The sequence below is a fragment of the Periplaneta americana genome, chromosome 6 (assembly GCF_040183065.1).
Source record: "Periplaneta americana isolate PAMFEO1 chromosome 6, P.americana_PAMFEO1_priV1, whole genome shotgun sequence".
In the NCBI taxonomy this organism is placed as follows: domain Eukaryota; kingdom Metazoa; phylum Arthropoda; class Insecta; order Blattodea; family Blattidae; genus Periplaneta; species Periplaneta americana.
Window position 1 is genome coordinate 51,208,747 of NC_091122.1, and position 11,604 is coordinate 51,220,350.

General features: G+C 34.8%; 1 protein-coding gene across 1 annotated transcript in view; it reads left to right on the forward strand.

Moving 5' to 3' along the window:
• Nucleotides 1–6,693, forward strand: part of LOC138701331 (protein IWS1 homolog) — a 61,221-nt gene extending 54,528 nt beyond the window's left edge. Inside the window, exons 6-8 of the mRNA XM_069828099.1 lie at nucleotides 129–261; nucleotides 3,274–3,385; nucleotides 6,065–6,693. Of these exons, the coding sequence (XP_069684200.1) occupies nucleotides 129–261; nucleotides 3,274–3,385; nucleotides 6,065–6,187 (368 nt within the window). The 3' untranslated portion in view covers nucleotides 6,188–6,693. The remainder of the gene's footprint in view (nucleotides 1–128; nucleotides 262–3,273; nucleotides 3,386–6,064) is intronic.
• The last annotated feature ends 4,911 nt before the right edge of the window (nucleotides 6,694–11,604 follow it).

Consider the following 11,604-nt stretch of genomic DNA (forward strand, 5'->3'; position numbering starts at 1 on the left):
CCCAGAAAGTCAGAATCAGTGTGTTGATTTGACATGAAATTACTGTTTTCATATGGTAGGAATAAATATTTGTAAAGATTGAAATTCTTGAAGAACATTGTTACTGAGTCGAGTATAATTTTGTGTAGACGTAAATAAAGAGGAGAGGAAGCAGCGTGATCTGGAACAGATGCCTAAAAGGGAACGCACCAAGGACGAAAAAGATCGTCAGGATAAGCAAGATTTTGACAAAGCCCTGACATCTGGCAAAACAGGGAGAAAGTGAGTTTTTGATTTGTTTGTTTATATAAAGTCGCTTTAACCTTACGTCTTATCTCTACTAGAACTATAAATTAAAATAGATGCTACTTAAATTAAGTTCAATTAATACAGTAAAGATTACACAAACAGTAGCTTGAATTCATAAATGAATTGGTTACATTTAATACTCTTTATTTGTAATCGGATAAATCAAGGCAAAGATAAGGATTTGATGAACATGTTAAATTAGTCATATTACAACAGTCTTTTGTCATAAGTAATTAAAATATATTAGACTTTCCGTAAGAGAAGGGCGAACCCGCCAAATGTACCAATAGGCGGAGAGAGAACCGTTTCCTTTTGGCGTGGGCGGCAAAGCAAAACTTTACAATCCCCATATAACGGGGTTACGGTGGACATCATCTATCTCATAGTTTGACCATGGTACAGTATATCGGAATATATAAATATTTAAAGAAAATAATCTGCCCGCAATGAGGGTGACCATAAAGATCCAGAATAAAAACACTACAAAATAATTTAGAAAGACAGGAATTGTTTAGTAAAAAATTCAGAGAAATGCAAACCCAACAGAATCATCAATGACCAAAATATAAATGGCAATGTAATATTTGGATTGAATCCTTAAGAATATTCAACATTTTTTTTTTAATTAAAAAAAATCGGAGTCCGAGTGTTTTTAAAATAGTCCATGTGAATTTAGGAAGTGTGCCATGCGCACCAAACAAAAGACCAGAAACACTCCACTGACTAGTGGGAATGTTATATTTCTCACTTAGGTATGGGATGCAGGACTCATAAATGGACTTCTCCTCATCAACGTGTTGTGCCTGCAGGGCATCCCTCTCAAACCGGATTGTAGGATCAAGGACTAATCCCTTAGATTGAGTCTGTGGATGGCTACAATATCTGCTCTTCTGTTCGAATCTAAGGATGAAACGCAGTGGATCTCCTCGTGTACCTCCCATCCACGACGCTTGAGGACATCAGCAATACCGGTCCTGGCCTTATGGTGTCGATTGTTGCGCAGCAGCTCCGTTTTTCGACAGAATCCCAACACGTGACCAAGAGTTTCCGTCTCGTTGCAGCCGGGATTGCGACAACGGGTTGTGTTGAAACTTCTGCCGGGCACAGATCTAACCGCAGATTGCTGGACATTTTAATTGCATTAATGTATTCTGAAATTTATAAATTTGCTTTTGATGACATCCAGGAATTTGTCTTGGGGCACTCAGAATACAGGATAACACCTTTTACTATATTTTCGAGAGCGTGTTTCTTACATTGTTACATCCACATCCGCATTGTTTGGACAGGACTTGAACTGTAGGTCTGCTGCAAATTATAAAAGGGCATAATTTAAAACAATCTCCCTCTGTTTCTCTCTCGTACAGAAACATATGCACACATCAATAAAACTACGTAATAGTGCTAACAGAAACTTTTTATATGAAGTTTACCTTCCTGAAGATATCATATGAAATATAAACTCTAATTATTTTATTTAATCGTCTTTAAGTCTACACATTATACCGGGATCACTTTTACTTTTTTCTGCATTGTTGTGGAGTATGTTATTCATAGGCCTACATCTCCAAGTGGCGGCCTGAACACCTGCAGACTTCTAATACATGAGTACAGGCTGTTACAAAAGAAACATTACAGTGCTTCCATTCCTCAAATGAGGTATAGGAATTCTTATATATTCAGAAATTAAAAATAAATAGGCCTATTATAGTCCAGACACATGATCTGAAGACATTAATTCATCATTTTAAGCATAGAATTTAATCTTAAACAAAAGCAAAAAAAAAAAAAAAAAAAAAAAAATCTTTTGAATTCATTATTTTCTAACGTCAATAGAAAAAAAAAAGAGTTCAGACAAGTTTGGGGGGGGCAGTGCCCCCCCCCATCCTCCCCATAACTCCGCCTATGAATGTACCTGTAGAGATAATCGATGTTTAAAGTATTTTACCTGTAAACGAGATAAGGGCGAATCCGCCAAGGACACGTCTGCAAATAATGCTAATTACTTTGTACACTGAAAAACGAATACCTTTATTGAAAATTGCAATTAAATGTCCAATTTAATATTTCAACTTAATAGTGATCATAGATGACATTATGAATTCATCAATATTATGAGAATAAATTAAAAACAGTATATTAGAAAAATCAAAGGACGTAGAATGAACTCAATAGTGGCAGACATTAATAATAATAATAATAATAATAATAATAATAATAATAATAGTAATAATAATAATCCGTGGCGCTACAGCCTGTGAAGGGCCTAGACCGACCAGCCGGCTGCTGGCCTCACACCCACATGCCGAAGCAGAGGTGAACGATCATCCAACCAGAATGGAGGTATCGTGTGGTTAGCACGATGATCCTCCCAGCCGTTATAGCTGGTATTCGCAACCGAATTTCGCTACCTATCGTAGCTCCCCAAGTGCATCACGGTGCTGGGTGGACACCGGTCCCATACACTGGCCGAAATTTCATGAGAAAATTTCTTCCCCCGTGAGGACTCGAACCAGCGCGCATTCCGTAACGCGAGTCCTAGGCAAGATGCCTTAGACCGCGACGCCACGGCGCGGGACAATAATAATAGTAATAACATAATAATAATAATAACAACAACAATTAATCGCACTGTGATGTGACATTTTTACAAAGTGTCTGAAATTGGTATATATTATATTTCATGACCAAAAACGAAAGTTTAAATCACATTTATTGTGTTTATTGCCTTCTGTGAACACAAGTTGAAGCCACGAGATTCACTTACACAGAGATTACAAACACAGTCAACACAGATCTCGTAGGATATAGTTGGAACTTTTTTCACTAGGAACAGTGCTCGCAATGGCTACTTTTCTTGGAATTGTCGAGATCTCCCAAATGTCGAGATCTCTCAAAATAACCCTACTCATAATTTTCGCGACTTCTCTTGCAGCTTTTATAAGGTTAGTTTCAATGACTACACAGGTCGCTGTCATGTTTCAGACCACTCCGCCCTGGAGAGAAAGGTTGGGTGGCTAGGGCACGTGCGCCAGAACCTAGTCATATGGAGTACTTAGTGCGTCCCAAATGGAAAAATGAGATAGACATGAGCACGGTAAGTGTGTCATGATTGACAGCAACTCTGTTGTGTTAAATGGGATGGTTCTTGTAAGACATTCGGGAACAATTCTTTGTTGTTTGGGTAAAGGTAGGTGAGTCATAAAAATGAGTTTGGAGATAAGTGAAAATTAAACTTGGAACCCTTATTCCTCTCGCTAAGTGGTTTTATATTTTATTTTATCCGTCTTAGTATTTATTTTATTATTTTTAATATTTTTGTTTTATTATTATTATTATTATTATTATTATTATTATTATTATTATTATTATTATTATTAATGAATTAATTTATATTACTATCTTTGTATCATCTCCGTCACGGTTATTCTATTATTATTATTATTATTATTATTATTATTATTATTATTATTATTATTATTATTTTTATTATCAACATTATTAGTGATCTCTGTAAATTTATGTAGGCTACTGGACTGTACCCGAGCACGAGCATATGCTCATTTTGGGTATCTATTCATGTGATTTCATTTCAAATGTAAATTGTGAATAAATTTGAAAATTTGAAAAAAAAAATTCTACACAAATGAAACACATCAACTGCTAGTATTCTTTTGATTATTGCATGTTATAATTCTGTGATTCCAAGGTGAAAGTTGTCATATCATTTTTTTACGAAATGATATTTTGTAGCTAATATGTTGTGCATCCTAAAGGTATCTTTATTGTGACAAAAGATTATATGCATATCTGTGGTATTTTTCTCTCTAACCTATTGTTTTGTAACTGATTATATTGATTTTATACAGTTGTTCAAACCTTAAAAGTAAAGATCCTGAAAAAACTGCAATAAATGACATATCACATTTTGTCTTTAAGTCACAGATACATCGGAAATGCTGTATGTTGCTGTCGAATGAAAATCAAAAGTTGATTTGGATCATTCTTTCTCTAGTTTGAGTTACTCCTTCGTTAGTAGGTACCCGTGATGGTACACAAATCCATAATCCCTTATATCCGATATATGCAGAACCCATATGTATTTTTAAAAATTTAAGGTGTTTACATTATTGAGTTACTACAATACCGTTTACCAAATACCGTACGGTATATTATTTTCCATTTTTGCAGCTAAAGGTCATTTTCACCAATGCGGTAAATTAATTTGTTATCTCAGGTTGCTAAAACTCTGTTAATAACATGGTCTGGGATAACACTCAACTCTGTGGTCACCACAACTTTTATCGTCTTAGTTTTCTAAAACGTAAATTTTGTTTCAATTCACTTTGATCCTTAAAATTCTCATTTTGGAAGCAACACCATCTGTTTGGTACTACTCGAAAGAAAACCATCTTGGAAGAAAACTGTTCTTCATTATAATAAAAACACAGTCTAGAGCGCTTTCAGAATAAGAAAGCATATAAGGAGCTAGTTCAGACCGGTCTATCTCGACTAGCCAGTAACAGTGAAGCAGTATATTGCCTAGTTGAATCGTCGCGAAGTCTTGCTGAAGCGTCGCGTATTAGTTTCGCGTATTTATGGCTAAGAATGAATTTTAAGCTGTGCCATTCGATAGAGCTATGAATTCTGAATTCAACTGTACAAGAATGGCAATTATATGTCAACTGGGTCGCGTGTTATCCCTTTAAGACTAAACAGAGATATCCAATCTACAATATACAACATATTTTGCTCAGAAGTCCCTCTCTGCAAACAAAGTAGATTCTGTTTATTTTCAAATTATTCAGACGTGAACTGTTTTCTCTTGTGTGCTGTGTAACTTCCGTAACAATGTCTCTTGAAAGTATTGCAAGTAGCTCAGGTGTTTCATCTGTTATACGCAAAAAGATAGTTCTACATTCACAGGCGAGGAGTATTGTATTTTCTGTACATACTTTTTCTAAAGGACTAGCTTAGGATGCAGTGCGGTCACTTTTTCACGAACAAAGAATCTGACTGCAGTGGCGTGTGGTTTAGGAAATTAAACGCAGAATAAATATGGGAAATGCCTGCTATTATTCGGTTGAGAAGCTTTTGTCATCTGGTCTGCTGTCAAAAAATCTGAAAGTTAAAATTTATAAAACAATTATACTACCGGTTGTTCTGTATGGTTGTGAAACTTGGACTCTCACTTTGAGAGAGGAACAGAGATTAAGAGTATTTGAGAATAAGGTTCTTAGGAAAATATGTGGCGCTAGAAGGGATGAAGTTATAGGAGAATGGAGAAAGTTACACAACGCAGAACTGTAAACATTGTATTCTTCACCTGACATAATTAGGAATATTAAATCCAGACGTTTGAGATGGGCAGGACATGTAGCACGTATGGGAGAATCCAGAAATGCATAGAGTGTTGGCCGGAGGGAATAAGACCTTTGGGGAGGCCGAGACGTAGATGGGAGAATAATATTAAAATGGATTTGAGGGAGGTGGGATATGATGATAGAGACTGGATTAATCTTGCTCAGGATAGGGACCGATGGCGGGCTTATGTGAGGGCGGCAATGAACCTCCGGGTTCCTTGAGAGCCATAAGTAAGTATGCGTTGTACAGCATAGCAGTACACATTTTCTCTACTAGCACAAAGTGTGGCATAGCCCACAGCTTTAGATATTTTGGATTTTAATAAGATGGTTCCCGTTATTGTAAAGGTTTAATGATAACCTTAGTCAAGTATATGAAGCTAATTTTGCTTGTCACTTTTGTTTTGTTTCAGTCCATAAAGAGAAGGTTGAACCGTTTCGAAAGGTATTTGCTGAAAATGGAGCGACTCAAGAGGCAGGAAAGACGAACTGCATCTGTGTCTCTATCTATTGACGGTCGCAAAATGGCCCTGTGAACTGTTTAAATGCTTGGAGAGTCTGAGACTGAAGAACTTTGGTGCCGTATGAAATTTTATGTAATATCGATATTTTGTTTGTTTTGATGTTAAAATTTTGTTTAATAAAAATTACTTACGCATTATATTTCTGTTATGTTGTAATCTCTTTCACTAGAATTGAGAAATATAATTGATTAACTAGTAGACTTACTAGTGTTAATTATGTAAGATTTGTCCGGCTTACAGCTGTTTCGTCCACACCTGTGGAGTAACGGTCAGCGCATCTGGCCGCGAAACCAGGTGGCCCAGGTTCGAATCCCGGTCGGGGCAAGTTATCTGGTTGAGGTTTTTTTCCGGGGTTTTCCCTCAACCTAATATGAGCAAATGCTGAGTAACTTTCGGTGTTGGACCCCGGATTCATTTCACCGGCATTATCACCTTCCTATCATTCAGACGCTAAATAACCTAGATGTTGATACAGCGTCGTAAAATAACCCAATAAAATAAAAAATAAAATAAATAAAAATACAGCTGTTTCAGTGCTTCACGCACCATCCTCAGAGCCTACTAGATCACGGCGTCATCTCGAACTTCTCTGCCTGTTATGTGGGTATGTTTGATTGTTGAAAGGTGTTGAAGTGTGGAGTCAAATAGTGTGTGTGTACTGAAATTGATCTGTGTGTTGAGAATTTGATCGGGGTGTGTTTTAGTGTGTTTGTATATTTCGTATTGTTCTAGTCTGTTGAGTTTTTGGTTCTTGGGTTGTATGTGTAGGATTTCCATGTCCGCATTTATGTTATTGTATGTATGGTTAGCATTGGTTATGTGATCGGCGTATGTAGATGTATTGTGTGCTTCAATGTGTTCTTTGTAGCGTGTTTGGAATGATCTGCCTGTCTGTCCTATGTAGAACTTATCGCAACTATTACATGTGAGTTTGTATACACCTGTGTGGTCGTATTTATTTGTTTGTGTTTTTGTGTGTTCAGATGTCTTTGTAGTGTGTTTTCTGTTCTGTATGTTATGTTGTATTTCTGCTTTCTGAATGAAGATGCGATCTTGTGTGTGCTTTTGTTTTCATATGTTAGTGTGATGTATTTCTTGTGTTCTTGTGTTTGTGTTGTATTTTTCAACAATCAAACACACCCACATAACAGGCAGAGAAGTTCGATATGACGCCGTGATCTAGTAGGCTCTGAGGATGGTGCGTGAAGCACTGAAACAGCTGTAAGCCGGACAAATCTTACATAATTAACACTAGTAAGTCCACTAGTTAATCAATTAATTATATTCAAGTGTTAAAAGTAGTGTACGCAAGTTTCAAAATGGATTGAGAAATATTTCAGAGTTCCGTATTGTTGTTCACGTAGCCCTTTTTTTTTCTAGTGAAATTGCTACGTGAGGGAACAGAGTGGTGGAGACGTGCCGGAAAGCTAATTAAGGGGAATCTGTACAACGAATTTTGACAAAAAAAATGGAATTTTGGTTTTTATTGTTTTTCGGTAGTTTAATAAGTGTAAAATGATAATACGATTTTAGGCCTATTTATTCTAATTGTCAGCTTTTAACCCTATCTTCGGTTAAAAATATTGTAGTAATTCTCAAGGGGTTAGGTACAGCTTACAGTAGTAAAATTTTGCAAATATTCAACATTTTTTTCCTCCATTACTGTATCTTGTACAGTAATGAAAATTAGTATTTGTAAAACATTGTCCTTCTGCTATATGATAAAAATATTTTCACGATTTAACAAAAAAAAAAATTATACTTGTTTTCAAAATTCAAAGTTCACTGTGCAGTGATGAAACGTTTCCCACATAACTCAAAATCTATCCAACATTCTGTGATGAAATTTTTTGTGCGTATTTATGCATGTCATATCTGTAATATGATGCAAAAATACTTCTGTGCTTTTGATAGATTGTATGATAAAAAATTAATTAATTTTGAAAAATGGTCAAATATCAGTATTTTCTTCTCACAAAATAAAAAAATATATATTATTTATTAAGGAATGTAGTTGAAAAAGCATGATATTGTAAACATGAGTTTGAGCAGTAAAATAAAAAAGAGAGAATATGAAAAAGTTAACAAGTTTATGAGTTACGAGGGAAACGCTTCATCACTGCACAGTAAACTGCCACCGTTTTGAATTTTGAAAAAAAAAAAAAAAAAAAAAATGTAAATAATTTTTTTAAACCGTAATAGTAGGCTAATATGCGTTACAAGAGCGTTAGGTTGAAGTTTTGATGTTCGAGGAAAAGTTTGAAAAAGCGAAACGTAGTTGAGCTTTTTTAATTTCCGAGAATTGAAAGAAAACATACCGCTCGTGTATCGTACATTATTTTGTGCGGAGATCGTTTATTACATACCCGAAAGAGGAATTTCTAATTAGTTGCAATGAAATCTCCATCTTGGTTTCTGTTCAATGACGGCAAATTTGCAAGACAAAAATATCTATCTTCAACATTGTTGCTTTAAAATGATTCTGTGTTTACTATACTCCAGCAGGCCGTGATATACGTCTGTCTTTTTTTTCCCCCCAGTCCATAAATGCGAACTTAAAACAAACTGTAAGGTTATGTAATGATTTATTTTTCATTTTAATATTTTAACAATATTATTTATATAACATACTGCAGTAATAACATCGGCATCTGGAATCTTGTTGATTTTTTCACGGCTTCCTTAATGTTACTTGCATCACGAATGCAGTAACTTTAGTGGAGTTGTAGAGTTTACTTAATTTTTTGCAAATATTTAAAAACAATAATTAACAGTGCAATTTAGGTGAAATTGCAGTGGTAAGTTTCCAATTTATAATTCTGTGGTGTTCGGGTAAAGGGGTATAAGTCATTTTTTTGTCCAGGTGGAATTTTGTTCCCCAGATGAACACACAAGTTAAATTATACGAGTGGGTGTGCAAAAATCAAAGAATACTAGTGTTTGATGTGTTTTATTTGTGTAGAAAATTATTTGTAATAAGGGTTCAAGTTTAATTTTCATTTATCTCCGAACTCATTTTTATGACTTATCCCCCTTTACCCAAACACCCCAGAATTATTACTATATTGAACGTCTCTAAAAATAATATGTTAGAAGCCTAAAGCAGTAAAATCAATATGTCACTTAAGCGGTAAGAAGAGGGAAATTGTTTAGTGTGTTAGGTTGGGAATACTGAATGTGGAATTTTAGACTTACTGCGGATTGGTTTTGTGCGGAAACCAAGCAAATACGCACGATCTCGCACAAAAATATTTTTTTTCATATAGCAGAAGGACAGTGTTTTACACATACCAATTTTCATTATTTTACAAGATACATCAATGGAGAAAAAAAGTTGAACATTTACAAAAAAATTACTGCTGTAAGCTGTACCTAACCCCTTAATGCAAAAAATGTTGTGAATGGATTTTTTTGCCAACCTCTCAGTGAAATTTTAAATTTATTTATGCGATTCTGTACATAAAAGTATGATATATTTGCCCTATTTTTCCCACATTTGTGCTTCTTCTGAGAAAAGTGCTTCCAAAATTGAGGAATTTAATATTCCATGATATGGAAACATTGACACCATTTTTCTGCACTTTCTTATTTTTGTGATATTGGTGCACTTTTCTCAGAAAGTATTATATCCAGAAGGCTGAAATTAATATACAATGATATCAATGTGATGGTATTTTACACAGTAGGTTAAAAAAATTAAGTTCATTTCTACCTTCAGCAAAAATAAAAAATAATCTGTAGTATCTCTTAATGCAAATAAAAAAAATAAAAAAAGCAATCCAGGACCGTATTATGAGTTTCTCGATACAGTTGTAGATAGCAAGAATCAGTATATACGTATGTAATTTAATTTATATTGAAAGGGGTTTATTTACCTCTTAACCGCTGTATGACCACTTATATCACACCTGGTTTTTAAAATATGACTTGAGAAATTTTGATTATGTCTCAAATTCAGATCTTATTAATTATAGGCCTATTATTTTTTATTTTATAAACAAAAAGAGAAACGTACAGTATAATTCGTGAGAACATATACATGTTATGAGTGACATATATTTTAGAACTGAAGATATTGTTCTTTCCACAACGGTTAACATTGGCAGTATGAGTACACAGATAGAATTTCTAAATAATACATTTACGGACGTGAACAGAAATATTTTGAGTGAAGTATATTTTAAAATTAGTATAGAGTTATTTTCAGTGGGATTACATACATAATTACATACCACATTAGGAACATGACAAAAGTATCATTGAATTGGTTTTTGATGTGCGTACAATTCTTTTTGAAGTGCACATATTACACATATATATATATATATATATATATACACTCATGTGTGTGTATATATATATATATATATATATATATATATATATATATATATATATATAAGCAAGGAACGTTTTTTTTAGACATTCAACAATTAACAACATAATCAAGAGAGCATTAACATCTTCTGGTATCCCTAGGCACAATTAGTAACTTCCTTCCTATCTAACACATTTTCATGAAACTTTAAGCAGATCTTGAAAGTAGCTATGTGATATGAGTACTAATTCTGATGTTTGTGTAGGGGAAACTACCCCTTTATAGGAGTGAATTTAGACGAAATTAATAACTTGCTTCCTATCTAACATAATTTTATGAAACTTGATGCAGAACTTAAAGGTAGCCATGTGATCTGAGTACACATTCTGATAATGTTTCTGTAAGGGAAATTACCCCTTTATAGGGAGTGAATTGAAACAAAATGTATAACGTCTTTCCTACCTAATGTATTTTCATGAAACTTCATGCAGAACTTGAAGGTACCATATGTGACTGTTTACTTTAATTTTAAATCGTTTTTTATGTTTAACATTTTTGGTGTCATGTCCGATAAGAATCTTTGTTGGTCTTATCACCTTGATGATCTTTATAATCCTTTAGACAGTATAAGGGGGGGCGAAGGCTAATTGGGATTTCCTGATCTCTGATTGGGTCAAAGACCCTGATGGAACTGATATTTAATTCTTGCGGTCAATTTCGGTGAAGTCCGGAGGGCCTAATTAGTCAAATCCACTCTCTTCACCTCCACGCTGGGGTCCCCTGGGATCTTTTAAGATGCGAAAAAGAGAGTGGTGTGCGGAAAGCAATGGGAAGCTTCCGCATTTATCCATCCCAAAGAAGATTTGAAAAAAAAATGTATGCTATGATGCGTCCTTTCTCGGTAAAAGATTCCGGACGTAAACTATCCCCCTGTTCGGATGTCCGGGAAGGGGATACTGAGGAAGAGCGTATCATGGCGGAAGCCATCACCGAAGAAGAAAGAAGATCTATTGAAACTCTCGACCTGCCAGGTAAGATGGAAAACTTGAAGGAAGCAAGGAGAAGAAATGAGTGGATGTGATGGGAATATCAGAAGGGAGATGGAAAAATA